General features: G+C 44.4%; 1 protein-coding gene across 8 annotated transcripts in view; it reads right to left on the reverse strand.

The window, feature by feature from the left end:
• The window catches only part of DOCK6 (dedicator of cytokinesis 6), a 95,337-nt gene that overhangs the window by 61,660 nt on the left and 10,189 nt on the right, over nucleotides 1–23,488 (reverse strand). For 7 of the 8 annotated variants that reach the window (XR_013391156.1, XM_077921474.1, XM_077921470.1 and 4 more), the window contains exons 2-14: nucleotides 17,548–17,638; nucleotides 14,949–15,124; nucleotides 13,933–14,001; nucleotides 11,353–11,482; nucleotides 9,569–9,781; nucleotides 9,058–9,143; nucleotides 7,686–7,752; nucleotides 6,168–6,317; nucleotides 5,452–5,532; nucleotides 4,610–4,766; nucleotides 2,993–3,117; nucleotides 1,945–2,038; nucleotides 1,118–1,280 (exon numbers count right to left, since the gene is read on the reverse strand). Coding sequence is in view for 7 of the 8 variants with exons in the window: in XM_077921474.1 (XP_077777600.1) it covers nucleotides 1,118–1,280; nucleotides 1,945–2,038; nucleotides 2,993–3,117; nucleotides 4,610–4,766; nucleotides 5,452–5,532; nucleotides 6,168–6,317; nucleotides 7,686–7,752; nucleotides 9,058–9,143; nucleotides 9,569–9,781; nucleotides 11,353–11,482; nucleotides 13,933–14,001; nucleotides 14,949–15,124; nucleotides 17,548–17,638 (1,602 nt within the window). In the remaining variant the exon portion in view is untranslated. Of the gene's footprint in view, nucleotides 1–1,117; nucleotides 1,281–1,944; nucleotides 2,039–2,992; nucleotides 3,118–4,609; nucleotides 4,767–5,451; nucleotides 5,533–6,167; nucleotides 6,318–7,596; nucleotides 7,753–9,057; nucleotides 9,144–9,568; nucleotides 9,782–11,352; nucleotides 11,483–13,932; nucleotides 14,002–14,948; nucleotides 15,125–17,547; nucleotides 17,639–23,488 lie in introns of those variants that run through there. The other variant, XM_077921475.1, reaches the window with a different exon arrangement.

Consider the following 23,488-nt stretch of genomic DNA (forward strand, 5'->3'; position numbering starts at 1 on the left):
AACATTCATGCCAAAGAGGGGATCGTGATTTTTGGAGCAGAAAACCTTCTGCTCGCAGCGGCTTGGTGGCAACTATTTGCACCTGTCCTGAAACATGGCTGATTGTGTCATAGCAACCACAGGGTGGCCAGTAGGAGATCAGCAGCAGGCTAGAAGAATCATCCAGCCTCGTGACGAGAACTCGCCAACACCTGCCTGACCTAATCTAAATATGTAGATCCTCACCTTCTGAAGTGAGGAACTGCGAGTCCTCCGAAGGATCTTTAGAAAAGTCGCAGTATCAGCAAAACAAGCAAACTTTCTGAAAGCTACATTGCCTTACCCAAGGCTACTGACTGCTGCATCAGAGATGGATCTCATTATACAGAGCACATTATGTGTACACACTGAACATCTGCTTTTCAGTGTGGATGGGCATTCTGCGCCGCAATACTGCCTTGGCTGCCAGGGCTTACCAGGAATGAGAGTACAATATTATTAGTGCTTCACCAGATCAGATACTGGAAGAAGCCACAACAGTTGCTGCCAAAGGACTACAGTTTTATCTACTGTGCGCCGAAAAAGATCTGGGTCATTATTCAGTATGATGACAGCGGCAGCTGAACACTTAAGGCCAAAATCTTGGTGCTGAACTCTTGACAACCCTGTGGTCATATTGCTATATAGCAACCTGCAGCCTGACAGGCGATGGGAGGAAGCTGGCAGCTTGTCACAGTTTCACTTAAAATTAGTACTGAGAACTGCAAGATCAACCAAGGAGAAACTCATCCCTTTGTTCCTGAGCACACAGTTTTAAGGAGTCAACACACATTATTCACAGAGGGCTAGGATAATGAGTGGAAGTCCTGAGCGGAGCTTCCTATAAAGGGAGGCAGCTTGTTGGCAACTAAGAAAAAACAGGTTACAGATGAACTGGTGGAGGAGAGGGAACGAAAGTTGCAACCAATACCTTGTTCAACCAATATCAGTTTGCCATTGTAGCATTTGTTTCTGCCACTTCAGAATACAGAGGAATTCAGTACCACAAGGTTGAAAAGCACGGAATTTAAGCACCACAAAGCGCACAAAACAGAGCTGCTTTTGCACCCGCTGGCCAGCAAAGCTGCCTTAAACCTACCTGTACGTTGTGTGCGGTGTGTAGACTTCCTTGACTGGAAACTCCAGGATCTCCTTGGTGGGCCGAACTCGAAGGTCAGGATAGGGCAGCACATGCAGAAGTTCCGGCGACAGGCAGTAATGGGGGTTCTCCGGCACAGGAGAAATGTCGATCTTGAGCTGGGCTGTGAGGCAGAAACAAGAGGGTGTGTGGGTGTGGGGGTGTAAGGAGAGTTTGCATACAGAACCCAACATGACAAAACTGACAGACCTCTGAGACCGAGAATGTGCGGTAGAGGGCTGGAGAGTTCCAGGGTGATTGAGTTTCCTGATCTCTATTATATCACAAAGAAGAATGAACACACACACAGATTGCACAAGGAATGGAAACAGACAACAGAAACTATAGAGAGGCCTCCTTCACCTCAAACAGAGAACAATGATGAAGGATGGTTTAAAAACTTTTTAAATAATAATAAACTATGCTGATTTGCTCTTGCTCTCATTTGACTGGATTCTGAAACACCTACAGCTATTTCTTGTAATGACTGATCTTTCTGCCTCACTTTGGGAGGAAACTGAACACAAACACAGACACACACACACACACACACACACACAGAGAGAGAGAGAGAGAGAGAGAGAGAGACTTTTTCTCCGCTTTCTGTTCTCAGGAACCATTTCCTGCTCTTGGCAAAAGTGGGATCTGGCCAAAGAGTTTTATTGCTTTTGTCACAACAGACTACACGGCTACCACAATCAACACCTGCTCCAGAATTTCCCACTCCACAGAGCTCTCAACAAGAGGCACTGCCTTGTCACAGGCTGATTTACAGGCACCCACCTTACCTGTGACTGGTCGGAGCCTTCTTAAGACAGATGATGGCCGCCTCATGTCTGCCAGGAACTTGTATAGGTCCTCATCACTGAGGCGATCACCTTCCTAGAGGTGGGTTTTTTTGGGGGGGGAGGAAAAGAGAAGGGGAGAGTTGAACCAGAACAGGAGAATAACATCCACCAAGACAGTGGCATTAAGACCCCTATGAGTTTCTCAGTGGATGTGGCACTGCTCTAGCAATACTTGTTCCAATTTACTCATTAACCCTATGTATAGACTGTTCACTGCATTGCACTGCTAGGACCATTTCCAGTAAGTCTAAAAACATAATACAAGGAAACATATCAAAGCATACATAGGAAAAAAATCCAATCTTAAACCATTACAAATGATTGTTTGAGCAGTAAAGTACAAGATAAGATCTTGACACCAGACTGAAATAAAGCAATTCATCTGATGCCCTGAATTGGATTTTAACCTACATCAGAAACTCATTAACAGAGAGGCAGTATAAGCCTCTAGGGACAGGGAATTTCACGACTGGGGCACCACTACAGAGAAGGCGTTGCCAAACAAGTAGATGTGAGAGGCACCTGAGATATTCCTCAGGTTCATTTTAAGACTCTGCCAGAACGTATACTTCATTGTATACAACTTAACTTTCAAAGTCATAAATTGCAAGTCACTTGAAGGTTCTGTCAAGGATCTAAAGCTCTGTTAGAGCATACAAGTTCTGAGCATGCACTGAAGACTCTTGTGGAAAGTGCTTGAAAATCTTTGTTGTAAGAAAAGCAGGAGCCCTGCAAATAAAGGCACAGAAACCTGCTGGGCCCTGGGCTGTGACCATACCCCACCTTCAACCCATTTCCTAGCATTTTATGGTGTGTGGGGGAAACAGTGGAAGAAGAATAGCAAGCTTTTTAGGAGGAAAGAAAAAAATTTCTAGCACAAACAGGTAAAAAATCTCTGGTCCTGTTAGCTGCACTCCTACAGATGTGAAAACCAAAAGACAGTGATATTATGAATCAGTCCAGACAGCCCAGACTCCAAGCCTCCCACCTGCTTGAAGAAGTTGGTGACAGTGAGGGTAGCTGGGCGGAAGTTGCTGAAGCTGCACATCTCCTCCCCAACACTCATGCGCTCGTATGTTTTCCTTTTGCGCTCATTCCAGGTTCCCTTGCGATCTAGAACAGAGGAAGATATGTTCAATAGTTGAGGTGCACACAAGCACAAATAAGGAGTCATATTTAGGCAATAGGCAACAGTGAGAGGAGAACTGGGCTCTGCCAGGAACTCATGCTTGGTATTAGGTGAGTGGCTATCACTGCCTCTCAGCTTCATGTCCACAGCGCTGGGGAGGGGTGTGTGGCCTACTCTGCAAGGTTGTTGTGAGGGCAAACCTAATGGAGACCACAACGCTGTACAAGAGTGCAATGGTAGCGCTAATAGGCATTTTGCAGAAACTACCCACAAGCTTCCTCAACAACTTAGAAGAGTTGTTTCTACAAAACCAATAGGTGTCCCACAATAACACTGGAAGCAGCTTTTCTAAAGTAGTGCAGTATTGTCCCTTGACAAATACCTTACAATTTGCAATGTAAACAAACTTCAGAATCTCCAGCCCAATGAAGGGGAGCCGTATCACTAATGTCATGCAGGTTTACACTTAAGTGATAAATGATTGATCATGGCCAAGAAAACTAAACCCATTAAGCTGTCAGTTTGCTACAGAGGTGGTACTGTGCTCTATGGAGGCAGATGTACAGACACTGAGAGGCCCCTGCAGTTAAGTCCACTGAATAAAAAAACCTGTTTGCATGCTTTAGTAGACATGGTATAATGTGTAGCAAATTACACTTGAGGCCTGCCGTACAGAGCACTCGTACCCAATTTTTCCCTGCTGATAGATTGAAGGATACCTTTGTTTTAAGAAAGGAGAGCAAAACATAGAAACTGCCGCTTCCTTTGTCTCAGTCTCTAGCTCATGAGCATAAACAATCTACCTCATTCTACATTTCTGTTTTGTGAGCTTTAGGACTGCATGGACATGACTGCAAATTTGTGGCTTGATTTTACTCTGTTTGTAATGCTAGCATGCTGTGAGTCAGCTTTAAACTACTCCTGTGATGCACAACTGCCAGTTACAAGTCATCCCATTTCTGATTATAAACATACGGTGCAATCTGTGGCATTGTTGTTGTTGTTGTTGTTACATCCCACCATTCCTTCAAGGAGCTCAAAGTGACTTACAAAGTTCTCCTCCCCATTTTATCCTCACAAGAACCCTGTGAGGTAGATCAGGCTGAGAGTGTGTGACTGGCCCAAGGTCACCCAGTGAGCTTCATGACCATTTGGGAATTTAAACTCGGGTCCCAACCTGACACTGTAACCCAGGCATAGGCAAACTCGGCCCTCCAGATGTTTTGGAACTACAACTCCCATCATCCCTAGCTACCAGGACCAGTGGTCAGGGATGATGGGAACTGTAGTCCCAAATCATCTGGATGGCTGAGTTTGCCTATGCCTGCTCTAACCACTACATCACACTGCCTCAGTTCCCAAGGTTCCTTTGGACAAAAGCTCCATGTAACTGGGAAAAAGCAGCGTCAGCAGCCAACTCCCCACAGGACAGGAAGCATCCTTTCTCACAGAGCTTGGTCACAGCACTATACTCACCACTCTCCGAGTCAGAAGCATCCCTCTCAAGCATCCCAGTGCTGTTGATTATATTCACGAGGTGGATGGCAGTCCAGGCAAATGGCATGCGATACCTTCCCAGACGGGTGCAGAACTGCTCTCCTGCCACCCGCAGCTTCTCCAGCTTCTCTTTATTCTGGAAGCACAAGGGGGGAGAAATCAGGATTGCAAACTTTTTATAAAAGAATGGATATGGTTTATTGAATATTTGCAAATAAACTGTAAACAGATAGGAACAATGGCAGGATTACTGTAATAACCTGCAGTTTTATAAGAGTATACATTTAAAAAAGATGCATAAATGATTAAGTTAATTTGGAATATGCAGAAAATATTAAAAAAAAAAAATTAAGGAACCGCAGAAAGAAGGGGAAGGAAGTCGAGTTTCAAAATGTTAAAATGATTGTAAAATTATTGAAATGTATAAAATTGAAAATCATAAATAAAAATTAAAAAAGGAAGCACAAGGGGGGAAACTTCACCATTACTGTGACCAAACTGTAAATGCTGAACCCCCTATGACATCCACCCATAAAATAAACCTGTAAAGCAGGCCATTTTCATTCCATTGAGAACATGCAAGAGGTCATCCCAGGCATCCAGGGATTTAATGATACAGGTAGAATTGAAACCCGGGGCCAAGTCTAGCATGAACACACACACACACACACACACACAGAGAGAGAGAGAGAGAGAGAGAGAGTGCATGGCCAAGAACCCAACTGCTTCCTTATCATACACACACACACACACACACACACACACACACACAGCACAGCCAGGAACCCAACTGCTTCCTCATCTTGCTTCCATCTACCTACCTTCAGAGCATCGGTCTCCTTCATGACCATGTATGGCTCACAGCATTCACTGATGTCCCCTTGCTGCAGCACCTTCTCCAGCTGGGCAGGGAAAGGAAAAGCAAGTTACTGGTGATGAAGTCTAGCAGATGCCTTGGAAGTTCCCAAATATTAAACCGAGAGTGCTGTGAGCTCCACCTCAAGTTCTACAACTAGCCCTGACGAGAGAGGCCTGCAACCAGAGAGTCCTCTCAGCTGTCCCTGAAGCTAAGGAAAGATGAAAAGTCCTGCACCTAGAGCTGGGCTTACGCAGTACTTGAAAAGAAAATATGGGGCAAGGAGAACAAAATTGTGTTCTGCACTATGTAATTACTTTTCTTTTGCTTATGTTTCTTTTGCATTATTCATTCAGCTAACCAAAACCATAAGCAAAATGAAAAAGAATGGGCCCTCCCAGACCTCACTCCAGTTTCAGAGAGTCTGCTAGACATCGCCCACACACATTCAAATCTCCCTCCAAACCCATAGGGACTAGAAACATGTTTTGTTTTGTTTTGATTTGAGGACAGCTGAGATTCTCAGGTTGCTAATTCTGATGCCCAGCTCAAACAAGCTATTTTCCTGCACTCACGGAAGGAGGCAGAACGTATGTGTCTCCACTGCTCGCACAGCGCTTGCCAGAATGGCTGCAAAGGGGGATGAGCTCTGGAGGCGTGACTGAAGATCAAACATCTCACCTTGATCACTAAGAATATATCTGGAGAAGGATGTGTGAGGGAGAAGATGGCCGAACGAGCCAGCGTGGAGATAGCAGGGTGGGCACTGTGCGCTCGCAGAAGCCCCTTCATGTGCTCCGAATTGAGGTCAAAATAGAAGTTTTCAGAGATCTAGAAAAGTTGGGGAAATGGAAGAAGCCGGGCAAAGTTACCATGCACTCGAGACCCACTCCCAACCCGACAGCAATAAAAGCAACAAAGCTGGGAGAACCACAACAGTCAGAGGACTTTAGATCTGGACAAGGCCTATCCACTGTGGGCTTGAAATCTGGCTTGCTGTCACCACCACTACTGTAACAAGACACCTGGGCCTTCTCCTTCCTGCAGCCAGAGAGCAGCAGCCCTGTTTCCCACTGGCTTCTGCCAGATCTGCCTGGTTCCACACAGTAGTTTCCTGAGGCGCTTACTAAAGCCAAACTTAGGAGACTGTGCTGGGGAGAAGAGAGGGGCCTCCAGCTACACTTGTCAATTACAGTGGTACCTTTGGTTTAAGAACAACTTAGTTTATGAAAACTTGGATTAAGAACACTGCAAACCCGGAAGTAGGTGTTTTGGTTTGCGAACTTTGCCTTGGAAGCAGAACATGTTGAGTATGTTCCATTTGTAAATTGAGTCCCCCGCTGCTATGGGAGAGCACGCCTTGGTTTAAGAATGCTTTGGTTTAAGAACGGGCTTCCAGAACGGATTAAGTTCATAAACCAAGGTACTACTGTATATCGTTATAACTGCATTATAAACATGTGGCACCAGATGGTGCTATAGAGCAGCGATCCGTCACCAATGGGATTTTCCATTAAGAGCTTTTATAGCGTTTTTTTCCATAGCATTTTTTAAAATCTGTATAGATCCAGCCAGAGAGAACTAAAGGCACAGAGACTAAAGGCAGCAGGGCATGCAGCTGGCTAGGCTTCTCACTGCAGCTGAAGTCACCCTGTGTCCTTGGGATCGGAGTGAGGGATCAGATAAAGCACAGTCTGAAGGCACCTGCATAGCTGCTGCCTGCAGAATGCTCTGATCCACCTTTCCCTCCTGGCTCAGCTGAGGCAGTTCATTCTCCTGCCTTTGAAACTCCTCTAACTAGAAGGAAGCGCTTGAGGCAGGAACCCACAAGAGTTTGCAACACTAACTGAAGGCAGGGCAATAGCTAGGGGAGAAAACGCCCCCTTTCCTCCAAAATGTCTGGAGGCGGTTCCTACCTGTTCCAGAACAGGAAGAGACTGCAGACTGCTCTGATTCCAGGGGAACTAGCAAGAAGACACATCAAGTAGCCTTGTATATGTGCTGCATGGACATAATCAAGAGCACCTCCAACCCAGCGCTTCCTATGTCTATCAAACTAGTCTTTCAAACATCTCAGCAATTTTAGGCAACTGACCAATTTGCATCCTACCTTGCTATGCTTTGCTCTCTGCCCCTTTTATAAAATGGTCCTGCTTCTAGCTGTAAAGACAAGTATTGCTCAGAATCACAGAGTAGTACCTTCTTCTTCTCCTTCACATCGTAAAGCGCTAGCGATCCAAAGATCGGTTCGATCTCGATCTCAAACCTGCTCCATGGAAGGGTACGAGAAAGAGAGAGAGAGAGAGAGAGAGAGAGAGAGAGAGAGATGGTTCAGTGAGAAAACAACCATACGTCAACCATAGCCAGCAGTGCACCTTGTGCTGTCCATGAACATGGGCACCTCTTGGCAAAGCAACAAGGTGCCTTCTTCCCAAGGCAATTGCAGGTTGTTTGCAATTTAGCATGGGGGCCTCTTGTATGGACTGAACCTAGTGCCAGTGCTGCTCTCCACCATGACATGACTGGAAACAGAGGCATGCACACCCTCCAGTGAGAACAGTACATAAGAAATGGACCCCTGGATTCAGAATTTGGTTTTCCGCAGAGACAGCTTTGAAATCGTCCAGCAAAGTGTCATGTAATTCTACTCAATACTGATCCAGAGCAGAACTCCAATGTATAGTTAGCAGAGTAAAACTTAAACACGTTGCAGGATACCCCAGAAAATAGACCAGATGCAATTCATATTTCATCCAGCAGAGCTTTACTGCCACTGAAGGCAAATGAGCATAATGGTCACAAATCCAATACACTCAGGACTGGCACTGTCCATAAGAAAGCCAGTTGCAGCAGACTTAACTTACAATAAGACTAAACCTTAACACTAAGCATACTATGTACAGAACACCACACCAGAAGGAAAAGAGATAGAAAGAGAAAGTGAAACTCAGGCTCCTTCTGGCTTATTATTAAAGTCAGCATGACCTTGACAGAAGAGATAACAGAACCAGTTTAAGCCAGCTGTACTCAGCTTCTCTGAAGGAATAACCCAAACATCATGAAACCTTCTGCTTGTTTCTTTCACACAGAGAAGCTTCCAGAACCCTCTTGAATTACCGTATTTTTCGCTCTATAAGATGCATCTTTTCCCTCCTAAAAAGTAAGGGGAAATGTGCGTGTGCGTCTTATGGAGCGAATGCAGGCTGCGCGGCTATCCCAGAAGTCAGAACAGCAAGAGGCTATCCCAGAAGCCAGATCCCTCTTGCTTTTCTGGCTTCTGGGATTCAGAATTTTTTTTTTTTCTTGTTTTCCTCCTCCAAAAACTAGGTGCGTCTTATCGTCTGGTGTGTCTTATAGAGAGAAAAATACGGCAATTAAATAGGAAAGAACTCTGACATCTGATCAATACTTTCTGCACTAAGAAATGCAAACTGACACAAAGTTCAGCCAGGGCCTCACACCCTTTGCACAGCACCGCACCCTGAAGCATTTGTGAAAAGCACTCCAATGGACCCAAACTTCCACGCATGTCCTACTTTGAGTTTGGTTTGGCAAATAAAAAGCGACTTACTTCAGAGACAAACACTTCACCAGGATCCTCTGACCAAAGTGCTCCTTGGGAACTTCTGGGATGCTACAGCGTTCTACTGCCTCATCCTGAAAAGATAAAGAGAAGCACATCATCTATACAACCATGTGCTTAGCGCTAGGAAAACAGTATCAGAGCTTGCTAGAACAAAGGTGAGTCCAAACAGAGTGTCATAGGGCAGGGAAGAGACTGGACAGTTCTGAGATCTCTGGAGGAGGAGGAAAGGAGGGGTGCCTGGCAAAGTAATGATCCCTCCCACTCCTCTTTCTTGACAAAACCACTTAAAAAAGAATGACAAGACTGTGGTGGTTCTTCCTCCAACCTTTACCACTCAGCAAAGTCTGTGGCCGTCAAAAGTATCCTCTGCACAACCTGCCCAAGAGGCAAACGGGCACCTTCTAATCCTCATCAGCCCACATCCAAACATACCTGCCATCTCTTGGATGCTACAGGATCATGCAAAAGCTACTGGAATCTCAGGGCCTACACTCACCTCATCTGGGGCCGGGTAAAGGGCCAGGATTTCACCGTGCCGGTTCTTCTTGCGCAGCTCCTCATTCGTGCGGTCAGTCTCTTCGATGGCAGTGCGCACCAAGAGAGAGCGCAACAAGAAGTCGGCCGCAGAGTTCTTTAAGTCAAAGATGCTGGAGGCCCAGCTGCCACGGGGTGTATCATCAAGGGAGGTGGAGCAGCGCTTCAGGTCATCCTGGAAGGGACAAGGAATACCTGATGTACCATAGTAAAAGGCCTTGTCCCCCACGGCATTGCCTTGCCGAGAGCCACATTGTCTTCCTACTGACAACAGCAAACTTCACAGAGAATCTAGCAAATGCACAGCAGCCCAGAGCATTTCTCCAGGCTCAGCATACCGTATTTTTCTATGTATAACACCCCCCCGTGTATAAGACACCCCAACCCATTTTGGGGGGCTCAAAATTAAGAAAATGGGGGGAAATTGCCCAGAGTCGTTGAGCTTTTTTGGGGGGGACATGATGCAGAAGCATCCAGTCGTATTTCTGCTCGCCGTCAGCAGCTGCCAATCACCCGCCCAATTGCTGCAGCAGCGCCCGATCGACAGCAGCCATTGCCGCAGCCACCAATCACCCGCACTAGTACTAGCAGAGTAAAACTTAAACACGTTGCAGGATTCCCAAAAAATAGACCAGAGGCAATTAATATTCCATCCAGAAGAGCTTTACTGCTACTGAAGGCCAGTGAGCATAATTCTCACAAATCTAATACATTCAGGATTGGCACTGTCCATAAGAAATCCAGTTGCAGCAGACTTAACATAAACTTACAATAACTTACAGTAAGACTAAACCTTAACACTAAGCATACTATGTACAGAACACCACACCAGAAGGAAAAGAGATAGAAAGAGAGAATGAAACCCAGGCTCCTTCTGGCCTATTATTATATTCTGCATGACCTTCACAGAAGAGATAACAAAACAAGTTTAAGCTGGAACTCAGCTTCTCCGAAGGAATAACCCAAACACCATGAACTTTCTGCTTGTTTCTTTCACACAGAAAAGCTTCCAGAACCCTCCTGAATTAAGTAGAATAGGAAAATCTCTACACATCTGATCAATACTTTCTGCAATAAGAAATGCAAAGTGACTCTCAGCAAAGGAAGGATGGATACAAAAACTTATGGAATATGCAGAAATGGTGAAGCTTACCAGAAGAATAAGAAATCAAACTTGTTATAACAGAATAGAAATGGTGTATTGAATATTTAAATTGTAAACAGATAAGAACAGATAAATTGTAAACAGATAAGAACATTGGCAGGATTATTGTAATAACCTCCAGTTTTATAAGAGTACATATTTAAAGTAGATGAATAAATGAGCAAATTAAGTTAATTTGGAACCGCAAAAAGAGGGGGAAGGAAGTAAAACTTTGAAATGTCAAAACGATTGTAAAATTAGTGAAATGTATAAACCTGAAAAGCGTAAATAAATTTTTAAAAAAGAAAAGAAATGCAAACTAACAGAACTCCACCCCACCCCCACCCCAAAAAAGATGGTCTTTCATATTATATTGTGACTCTTTGCTCATGGATCCCATAGAGCAGTGTTTCCCAACCTTGGGCCTCCAGCTGTTTTTGAACTACAATTCCCATCATCCCTGACCACTGGCCTTGCTAGGTAGGGATGATGGGAGTTGTAGTCCAAAAACAGCTGGAGGCCCAAGGTTGGGAAACACTGCCATAGAGGACACAGAAGAGCTGCTCCAACATGCTAGATTTCACAAATCTGACTTGACTTACCGAATCCCCCTGACTGCTCCGCTCTTCAGCTACTTCATCAAGTTCAAAGACTTGCCTAGGCAGCCCCTTCTGCCTCTCCCTTTGTCTCTCGGCTGTAATAGCATTGTACATGGTGCTCAGCCTTTGGTACCTGAACCAGGGCAGAAGAAACTGTGATGACAATGCCTGCTGGGAACCTTTGCGACTTAAAATGCAGAGACTTTAAAAGACAATCACATCAACCTCTACAAAGGTGCCATTCACCTTGCTATGAATATTTCAGGTATGCAAAAAGGATTATAATTTAATCCCAGAGATCCCCCAAAAGGGGGTGGCTTCTTGCCTTTATACAATGTGCCCAATGTGTTTCAGCCCAAAATGCCTCTCTCAAGGGATTCTCTAAAAAGATCATACAATATTCATTAAACAATTGTCCAGTCACAAAATAAAAATGGTTAAAAAAAACTGAGAATTATTATATTAAAAATTCTAGCAAGTCAGATATACGATGAAAAACTTAGGTTAAACTGGAAGCAGCCATAACACACACACACAAAATTAAAAAGAGAAACCTAATACAAAAGACCAGCTTTATTTCTTACCAAACCAAGCTCAAAAGTTTGTGTTGTTAAAAGAAACTGATAGGGCAAAAAAGTTTGTAGGAGGACCACATCAACCTGTGCATTTAAATACTTTATGCCAAACACAGGTGTCTTAACTTCACTAACAAGGAGATATTTGTTTCTCTTTTTTCTATGCAAACTTTGGCTGCTTCCTGATTTTTTGTATGAATACTTCTGGGCAACACAGTTTGTTGTAGGTGTCTCATTGGGGTTCCTCCATTGCAATAAAGCTAGGAGAACTTTCCAGCACAATTTGGTTGAGTGAGTGGGGGAGGGGAAGACAGAATGACAGCACCAGAAAGACAGAAAAAAGGAAAACCAAAAATTGGAAGGGAGGGAAATTGTGATATTATCAAGACGGCCTGTATGTCCTTTAAATGTCCTGTAAATGTCTAAATGTAAAAGCAAGCCGTTTTGGAACTGCTGCCCTAAACTGCTTTGAGAACTTTGCTGAAAAATTATATGTGGGTATTTTATAGCCGGAGGCTACCGTTTGCACAGAATGCTGCAGCACAATTGCTGACAGAAGTGAGGACTTGTCAGCATATAACTCAGAGCTCTGAACTGGTTGCCGATCAGCTACGAGGTCAGGTTCAAAGTGTTGCTCTTAGGCTAAAAGGTAAAGGTAAAGGGACCCCTGACCATTAGGTCCAGTCGTGACTGACTCTGGGGTTGCGGCGCTCATCTCGCTTTATTGGTCGAGGGAGCCGGCGTACAGCTTCCGGCCGCTTCTGGCAAACCAGAGCAGTGCAGGGAAATGCCGTTTACCTTCCCGCTGGAGCGGTACCTATTTATCTACTTGCACTTTGACGTGCTTTCGAACTGCTAGGTTGGCAGGAGCAGGGACCGAGCAACGGGAGCTCACCCCATCACAAGGATTTGAACTGCTGACCTTCTGATCGGCAAGTCCTAGGCTCTGTGGTTTAACCCACAGCGCCACCTGCGTCCCTTGCTCTTAGGCTACAAAGTCCTTAATAACTTGGGACCAGTTTACCTATAAGATAACCTTAACCCCTATGTGCCCTTCGACTGCTTTGACCAGTGGAACTGGCACTGCAACAAGTGCCACCTCTTCTGCATTTGTTAGAATTTGATCATTTAGTGTCGCAGCACCTACACTTTGGGAACTCCCTACCTATTGATATCAAGCAGGCACCTTCACCGAATTCTTTCCGGCACCTGCTAAAAACATTCTTGTTTAGACAATCCTACCCAGATGCTTAGAAAGGTTGGTGTGAATTTTAATCTGCTTTAGTATTTAATATTTAGTTTTAGTATTTTAGTATTTTGTATCTACTCACTGGGTTTACCTGGTTAGGAAGGCAAGTCATCAATCACAGGCAGGGCACTGAAATGCTTGTTATGCAAGAACCAAAAGGCACTATTAATTAACAGTGAACTCTATTTGAAAGGCTCCCAAAAACTGAGATTACAATCCAGAACATATACTACGACTCATCTGAATGAAACAACTTTTCCACCACTACAGAACGACTGCTGAAGCAATAATTATGCACTAATTGAAAGGACTTGGGCAACTAGGGCTCTGGCTATCAAATGGTGAATTTTATAAGCAGATACAATTATTACAGTACAAGGATTTACTCCAACGCAATCTTAAGGAAGTTCCATAGAAAGTTAGGAATTTCCCTCCAACTTCTCTAGCCCTTCCATTGATACTTCAGAGGGCTGGAGGATGGGTGAATAACAGCTTGTGGGAAGGTGCAAGTCACGGCTAGGCCAGGTGGAAGTAAGAGGAGTCTAATAGGTTCCTTTAGTTAGAAGAATGTTTGTTTAAAATCTTTTTTCAGTTTGAAACGCAGTACTCCCCTACCAAAGGTTCCTTCTGTTAGGTCCATATTTAATCCACATCCAAAAAGATTAAGCTCTGTCAGCAAATTTCACCACCGCCACAATAACAAAGAATCAGTCTTTGCTATCCTTTCTCAAAGAAGAGGTGCAGAGCTACCCAACCTACTTTCTTTGGACCATGACCCAGTCTTCTGTGTAGACTTGTACAGCATCTCGTACACGAGCATCCTGCTTCCTGGAGAAGAATGAAAGAGGAAGAAAAGCAGGCTAGTAAAAATGTCGACAGGTTGGTAACATCCAAAGACCTATCTGCAAGGAGAGATAAGGATCAAATTTCTCTCCAGATGTTTTGCTTCCACGCCTTTATTAAACAACAGATAATACCTTCTGGATATTCTTTTTTCTCACATAGAAACAAATTAAAAATGTGGCCCTTGAAAACTACTAGCCTTAGTGCTTGATAAACACTACAATAAGAGCCTCCTTGTGCTTTGAGCCTACAGGCATTCCTGGGTTTTAGTAGCAGTCAAGAGTGGGTTTTTTCCCCTTCTATTTGAAAAGCTGGTCATTCCTTCCTATGAGCATGGTGAACTGGATAGTTTTTGTGATGATTTCTGCATCTTAGTGCCATGACGAATAGTGCACTGATGTCTATTTTCCCTGTTAATATGTTATTTCCTCTGTGGGATTATCAAAAAGGCAGAATTGTGAAAACCCTTCAGAATTTTTATCCACATATCTTAGGGGAAAGACCTGTAAGCAGAACCCACCAGGGGTTTATCTTGTAAAATCCCAGATGACTTTCAAGAATGACCTACACCTCTTCACACTTAAGTCTCCTTTGGGAATTAAATATATGCCTTCCCAAAAGCTTTATGCAGATGTCAAAAGTCAGTTATATTGCCATTTAAATCAGCCTTCCAAAACGGCATTCAGCCACGCTGAAATTGTTAATGTGAAGATTAAAAAATAGTCTTTGCCTACCACGTTTTCGCTGGTCAATACTGCAGAACTCGCAAGTTCTAATGCAGAAAACTGCCAGCAAATTGCCAAGTTCTTTTTCCTTGGCAACTCTTACATACGACTGTCCTGAGGTGAAGGGGGCTCTGCAGTGAAAGGCTGCAGGAGTAAATGGAAGTATCGGAAGAACCACAATCCACAATTAATAATCCCACCACTTACTCATCTTCAGGGATGCCAGGTTCCAGTGTTCGACAGTCCCGTGTTTGGTGGATCACCTCTAGGTCATCCGTGGGAAACTCAACCAGATCACGAAGTGGACCGGGCTCAGCATCTGGCACATGGCTGTCAAGGTACTCCTCAAAGTCTACGGGCTCCACCACTTCTGTCAGAGGCACCTTAGAGAAAAAGGTCAAGGAGTGGGGGTAAGGAAGAGGAACCTACAAGTCAGAAAGTCTTTAGCGCTCAATCAGAGCAAATGGCCATTTGGGGTTTCTCCGGATTGATGTTTGCTCTGATTTAGAGCCAAACAGAGATTTTTCCCTGTCCAAGAGATCTGCCTCCTCCTCTTTTGGCTACAGGCCTGACTGGGTGGAGGTCGTGTGCATGAAATTAAGTACAAATAAGCAGCTACAGCAATATTTTTTTAAAAAAACAAACAAACACAATTGTATAAGTTGTGTCTTTGCTTTCAATTTGTATTGCGTTGTTTTATGCACTGTGACTTGCTGTTACTTTTTATCGATTACAGTTCAGAACAGTGTTTCCCAAAGTGGGTAGATCACCATTTGCTTTGATTTTTTCGCTAAACAGCGGTTTTTCCCTCGGAAGCGAGAGTCAGGCAGAAAACTGCTCGGGGTCCCTTCTTTCTAGCACGGGACAAGCAGAAGTCTGGACAAGCTTTCACTTGCTGAAGTTGTCTGGTGTGCCTGAATCACTCCTAGCTGTAGCACATCGTAACAAGGTTGATAAGGATTTGTCACACAAGGCCTGAGTCTGGTATTCTCCATTTTATAGACTAGGAAACGGATGAACACCTCCCCATGAATCCATGATTCCAACATGTTTCAGGTAAATGCTCACTACTACCACCAAGTTAGACTATGAAAGCTAAGAAAAAAGTGTGTGAATTCCACACACCCCACCTCTTCCCCTCAGTCCAACAGAGGAGTCAGAGAAATACAGAGGTTTGGGGGGGGGGTTCTTGGTCCTTCACAGAAGTTTCTGACAGAGGCGCCTCCCTTCATCTTGAAGGACAACAACAGGCCTGAGGGAGTTGCAGTCCTTCCAAGATGAAGCTTCAAGAGAATGCAGAAACCAAGGTGAGGAAGACTGCAGGAGCTCATCTTTAAGACTAGTAAATTTATTCCAGTTTCCACTACAATGCCCAACTAACCAGCACAAAAGTCATCTGAGCCGCCACAACACATAGCTCTGCTCTTAAATTATTATAATTACAACATAGTCTAAGTGACTTTGTTGAGCACTATTGTTCAGAGAGGAGCAAGAAGAAACAGGTGCTGTGGGGAGGAGAAGAAAGACCCCTTCGTTTCCTCAAGGCACAATTAACACTGCATGTCACAGGCCACTTGGAAACTGTCCAAATGCAAGCATTTGTTCTTATGACAAATGGCAAAAGCTAAATTTTCTCTCCCTCCCATCTCCACCAACTGTCTTGCTGTTGCTGAGCAAGGGAGAGAGCCTACTGAGAGGCTAGGCTCTCTTCTTCTGATAGCTTCTCAGGCACAATGAAACCAGGGAGGAATCCCCTGAAAAAGCCAGAGACAAAATGACAGAGACCTGCAAGAAGGGAAGACTGGGGAGAGGAACCAAGCACAGAGGTCTGGGAGACTAAAACTATTTTCAAAGACACCCAGCCAAACCCCACTCAAAAGTTTCCAATTTCAAACTCCTTCACACCTGGGAAATTGAAATCCACCTTGTCCTCACCCAATAGCTGCTTTAGGAAACACTACATAAGGGAAGCCCAGGAGTTTTGAGAAGGCCACAGATGTTTGTTTGTTTGTTTGTTTGTTTGTTTGTTTGTTTTAAAGCTGAAACTCCAGAAAATACAGCATAGTCTCTGCAGCTGTTCTGGTCCTTATGCCACCCAGGAAGAACAAATAAAATGCAGCCAATATCAGAGATTGGGACTCTACTATTTGGATTGGGACTGGAGGTGGACTAGAGGAATAACGCAACTAATTCATATGTAGCCATGGTTCCCCAATACGCTTCTTGGAGAAATGAAAGGAGATATTAGTGGTTCTTAAGCTTCTTCCAATTTTCCATCTCAGAAGAGGCCTCAGGTAGGTCCATAGTGACAGTAAGCCAAAAGGAAATCCTGTCTCCCATGAGCAAATAGTGGAAGTCAGCAACCCATTGGCAAAGGGTAGCAATTGGCTAAGAAAGGGAAAGATTTAGGACAGAAATGCAGCACATAGTCAAACTCTGGAACTCACTCTCTGAGAAGGCAGAAGTGGCCACCAACATGGATGGCTTAAAAAAATTAGAGAAGTTCATTAGGAATATTTAAATATAGATATCAATTAATTAAGTTGTTGTTTTTCTAAAAAAACAAACCCAATTCTAACTAAGAGTACTTCCTAAAGCACGAGCAAAATGGTTGTCCCTGCTATATGTTGGATTACTAGCAATTTCTAAAATGCCCTGGAAATGGGCAGGTTCCCAATTATGGTTGTCTCATATTGCCTATTTTCTTCGGGTGAACAGATTTTCTTCCCTGCCTTATTAGCCAGAAGCTGCAGTGTTTTCTGCCAGATCTCCACCCTGGACCATGACATACTACTGAATAACTCACCGACTGTGGGGGCCCACCCCGCTTCTTGGAAAGCTGAGGGGAGTTGCCATATTCTCGGGACACCTGCTTCCTTACTTCAGCTGCCACTGTCCTGTAGGGGAGGAAGAAAACAATAAAACATCCACTTTTCTGGGTCTCAAAAAGCTATCCAGAGAGGTATGCCCCACTGTGTCCCTGGAGAGAGTCTGGCAAAAACGGGAGCAGAATTTCTGCCCACCCACATTAGACTTCCCTAAGAAAGCATTCACTCCAAAAGCTGTCAAGCACAAGCAGCTTTTACTGTTATTGTCTGAAAACCAACTTTTAAGAACACCCCAGGTGCAATTACTATACAGAAGAGTCTAATAGAAATATAATAATAAGCAACCTCAGCAACTCATGAAGCACAATCTCTGCAACAAGAAAATTAGTGTCATTTCACCAGCTCCTTCCAGGTCTTCTCTGCCACTGGCAGGAATCTTTACCACCACAAATACATAGCATAACAACTTACTGAACTATCAGGCAGAGGTCAGAAAGGCGGGGAGCAGGGGAAGGCTTGGTTCTGAAAAATCAAAAGCATTTAATCTGAAAGGGGAGGGGGAGCTATGTTGTACAGTGGTACTTCCGGTTATGAGCTTAATTCGCTCCGGAGGTCCATTCTTAAGCCGAAACCATTCATAACCTGAGGTGCGCTTTCGCTAATGGTGCCTCCCGCTGCTGCCAGCATGTGACTTCCACTCGCATCCCAGGGCAAGGTTCACAACCAGGAGCATCTACTAGCAGAGCTCATAACCCAAAGCATTTGCAAGGAGGACCGTACGTAGCACAAGGTTCCATGGTATCTTGCAATGTAAGAAATTCTTAAGATAGCCATCAAGCAGAAAACATTTCTCATAAGGAATACTAAAAGAAAATGGGGAGCCAGTTTTATGAGCATGAACCAAGAAGTCTTGAAAGTCCTGTTTGATCCACAGCCAAACCATTGGTTATGTGAATCACATGGTTTGCCCTTAAGTGCACAATGTTTATTTCACAAATAGAAGGTGCAGAGACCTGATCAGGATGGCAATGATGGTGTGAAGATAGGACATTTCCCTCCCACTGCAACCCGACTATTAGCTTGGGAGGGGGAAGCTCCCACTGAAACTATATTTTTCCCATATTGCTGAGGAAGACCCACTCATAGGCGCCGACTCCATGGGGCTTGAGGGGGCCCGAGCCCCCTCAAAAATTCGTTTGGGGGGGCTCCGCCCCCCCAATAATCTCCGGCGCCCCTCCAGCAGAGCGCCATCGCCGCCCCTCTCCCAGCCCAAAATGCACAGGGAGGGGCGGGCTGCATGCCTCCTGCCCTCCCTCCCGAGCAAAAGCTCCACCCAATTTCCTTTGGAGCTGATTAATAGGCGCAGCACGCTCTCCCCTATTCGCTCACGAGGAGGCGGCGCCACTTTATTTGCATATTCATGAGCTTATTTATTATTCATGAGCTTTCCCGGGCCCCCCCAATATTTTTTATAAGTCCGCGTCCCTGGACCCACTGATCTATTGTGTTTAATCTTACAAATCACTTTGTGTATCCATGAACAGAAAAGCAGGGTAAAAATAGTAATCAGGATGATCCAGCGACTCCAAGCCTTCATCAAGCAAACTCCTCTTGGACAAAGGCTGAAGTTTTATGCACACTCAGTCTCAAAAAACAGTCCTATTAAAATCAGTGCATAGGATTGTGCAGGCCTGCATAAAGACCACAAAGAAGCTACAGCTCTCCGGACTCAACAATCAGCGCCCACTGGCCACCAAATTACGTGCTGTCAGATACCTGTTAAGTATCTAAATCCAGCTGCAAATTCTATATACTTTTATTTCTTATGTTCCAAAATGGAACTCAGGATTGTAACGATTTATTTAATACAGCGGATGTGACCAGCCAAGCTACAGAACTCCGACTCTGAGGCAGATTCAATTTGGCTTTGAAGCAGCCCAGTGAAAAATCAGTGCTGAACCCTGTAGAAATCCGCTGGAAACTACTTAAAGGGAACACTTTCAGTACCCTCTGGCTTCAGGCACAACACTAAAGGCAATAGATAACTGGGAGGCATCATGATGTGCCAGGCACAAACGGGCAGTACAAGCAAAATGGAAAAAGACAAGGGGACTCCTTTTCTCTGCCTTTCAAAGTAGTTCTACAATTATGAAACTGTCGTGCAAGATTGGTGGACGTTGTTCTTCCACGAGTTCAGAAAGCCAGCTGTAAGACAAGAGACAGAGAACTCTTAAAGTCCAAGTGCCTTGTTACTGGAGGGTTTCAGAAAGAAACTCACATCACAGAGACTACCTCCGCAAGGTTTAGCTCAGCTCGGAAATTGAGCAAATGCTGCACCTTTGGAAAAGCACCCAGTCTGCTAACTTTACTGCATGTTTAAATTGCAGCTCATCATTCAACCACTTGAACTACTTTGGGAGGTTGTCTGATCTGACCTCTGTGTCCTCCGATCCATCCCCACCCTCTTAAAGGAGATTGGCTCATCACAGAGGCTGAGTCAGGGTGTGGAAGTACAGTCGTACCTTGGTTCTTGAACGCCTTGGTACTCGTATGTTTTGGCTCCAAAATGCCAAAAACCCGGAAGTAAGTGTTCCGGTTTGCAAATTTTTCGGAAGCTGAGTGTCTGATGCAGCTTCCGTTTGACTGCAGGAAGCCTTGGTTTTCGAATGGTTTCGGGAGTCAAACAGACTCCCAGAACGGATTAGCGTAGATTCAAGAACCAGGGTACAACTGTACAAAGAAACCTATTCAGCATCTAGCAGCAGCTCTGTGTAAGAAGGAGGGAAAGAGAAGAGTACCTACCATCATTCCTGTCTTCTTTATTAATTTAGTCTTTTCTGGAGGCTCCTGCATAGCCCCATTGTATGTTGTACATGGCGTGGGAGCCAAGAAACCATGCCCAATAACCTTTTCGGCCCTGGTTCTCACATTACCTCAGTGGTACAGGATGAAGCCACAATACAGTAGCTCCCATACCACTTGTGTAACATAGGATAGAGCCACAGGTGCACCATTAAGGGTTTGATAGGAGGCTGGAGCAATCTCAACCTAAGACTTTAACTTGTTCACTCTGCTGGATAAAATTGTGGGCACCCAGCTCCACACCAACAAGCCAGGCTTCTTAACCAATTGAAGTCTGAAAACACAGCAAATCTGGGCACTATTTAAGGCAGGGTGTGCTTTCCTTTATCAAGACAAATTTCTCAGGGCAGAATTTACACAGACTGAGGGCATATATAGGAGACAGACTTGATTGCCTAATATATATTTTTTATTAAGCCATGACATTTGTTGGATCCTTAACACAACAAAGTTTATCTCCCCTTTAATGGCCTACTAATAATCCAGCCCCATGTTCTGCCCCAGTTCCAAGTGGTTCCAATTATTCTTACATAGCATAATACAAATTAAGAGGCAGACAAGCTAGTAATCGTGAGCAAATCATGGGCTTTCTGTGCCATCTGTGCAGGCTTGGACTGGGAGAAAAGCTAGTGACCACATATAATCTCAGCAGCTTGCTATGGCTATTTTTTTTAAAAAGGAATATTCCCTATGGTAAAGCTGCACAAGATGAAAATCCTGTGCATGGTCTGCATCTTCTCTCTCTCCCCTCCCCATTCAAAGGGCTTCCAAGGGTGGGACAGGTTGCTCTTGCCAAGGGTCTGAACCAATTGCTTACAGAGAGCTCCCATCCTCCTCCCTCCATCACTGTATCCGTTTTGGCCTTTTTGCCCAATGGCCCTACCTTCTCTTCCTCTAGACTCCCCACGCCCAGGTAAAATTAAGCCAATGGCTACAATCTCAAAAGACTTGAGTTCCAGCTTCTGAAATCCACACTTCAGATCCATGGCTTCCTGGATACTTTTTTTAAAAAAAATGCATCACACAAAATGCCTGCATGACAGTCTTAAGACCATCTGAGCATTAGAAAAGGGGTGGGATATACGGTACATTTGACAACAATTGGTGTGAGATGGATTCTCAGTGAGTGAAATAATGGAACAGAGACAGTAAAGACTGTGCAAATTCAAACAAAACAAGGACATCTGAAGAGCTTAACTGGTTTATTGTGGGATCTGTGTTTGTAAACAGAGTGAGAAAGGGCAGAGAATACATCCCACTCCATATTCTAGGAAGACACGCCTTGGGAAACTTGTTCTTAGATCAACAGCAGGAACTGCTTCTCCTCTCCGCCACACTCACCACCCCCAGCTAGCATATATTTACCTCCAAGCAGGCTACTTAAAAAACAGGCAGATGTACCACTAAATCCCCTAACAAGATCAAAGGGCATTTGGAGAAGAAGGGAGAGGAAGCAGGAGGTTGTAAATAAACTGTAATTAAGCGAGAACTTTGCAGCCTGGAAGGAAACAGGCAAGGCCTTAGGTTCTTGGGGACTGGTCCAGGAAACTACCTCACCCTTTCCTTTAGATAAGGAAGTTGCTTTATCAGTGAATCCATGCAGAACAATGCACACAGTTTCCGAGCAGAACAAAAACACCGCAAAGTCACATCACAGACTGGGAATGGTCCGAAAAGCAACCAAGTATAACTGCCTGCTTCATGGAAAGACCCGCACAGTTCCACATCAAACCAGATCACACTGAGTGCCTGAAGTAATAACATCTCTGAATAATATCCACTGTTTTTTATCTCGCATATACTCCAAAGAGCCTGGAGTGGCACTTTAGCTTTGCAACAAACCTGTGAGGCAGTTTAGCAATTGGGCACGCAAGTTTTCAGAGTGCTGTAAAATCTGAACACGGAACAATTGTTCTAAGTTTTATGAGTGTGCAGGCAACTCTGATGGTGCTAGGAGGGCTGTCCCTTTAACAGACCAAAGGACCTGGGGATTTGGGCGGCCAAAGCAACCCAGGGTTCATGAGCGAAGACAGAAGGTCACTATGCACATGAAGATTTCATTAGAGATCTTTTCCCAAGACCTCCCTGGCCCCCAAAGACATGTTTCTAACATTCATGACAACTACAGCTCGAAACAAGCAGAACAGAGACTAAGTAAACCTTCCAGTGGCAGCAGGTTCTCTCTCTTCACTGCTTGGCACAACCCTTGAGCAGATTTCCCCCAATAATCCTCTCACATTACCTGATTAGGAAGTTACGGCCAATTGGCACAATTTCCCCTAGAACCCTGAATTTATAGTTTCCAGTTGCAGGGCTGAGGATCCTTTTTTATTTTCCTTTTTCCTGTTCAGAACTTAATATGTGTTCAAAACAAAACAAAAATCCTGGTCTACAGGTCCCAGAGATTAACTCTCCAATGCTAAAGTGAAGGCATTACTACTACATGTTACAGACATGTATAACAAAACTCCGACAGCTGCTTCTATTAGGTGAAAGCACTATCAGGTTGGGGTGATTTGGAGCACAGAAGCACCCGCCGTTTCTCCCGCAAGGTTCAAGATGAATGTTTACCATCAAAAACAACCATCTAGAATCTCATGGAAGCAGGGCTCAGGGCCAAACTAGAGATTTTTCAATTTAATGAGAATGGATTTTTTAAAAATGCATGTTGCATCAGCAAGGAGAGTGGAACAAACAATGAGAAGAAATTTAACATCATCCTTCCCTGCCACAGTCCTGAGGAAAAGCCTTCTTCTGAAGTTAATGGTTTTTTCCATTGAGAAATCCCCCAGCGGCACCTTCTAATCTGCAATCTCTTCAGGAACACATGGAGGAAATGTTTACATTCCTCCCATGCACCTGCTGTAATCCTGATAACTATATCTCACACACAGAGACGCACCAAAGCTGATACTATTTGCATTAAATAAATAAAAAAGCTTGCACTTAAAACACACAGAGTCATTTAATATCATATAATTTCTAGTTTGACCCCCAGGGAGAGTAACTGCAGTGGGGAAAAACAGCAAGCAGGGAAAGGGTTAAGCACCACCCACT

This window comes from Podarcis muralis, chromosome 17, assembly GCF_964188315.1.
Source record: "Podarcis muralis chromosome 17, rPodMur119.hap1.1, whole genome shotgun sequence".
In the NCBI taxonomy this organism is placed as follows: domain Eukaryota; kingdom Metazoa; phylum Chordata; class Lepidosauria; order Squamata; family Lacertidae; genus Podarcis; species Podarcis muralis.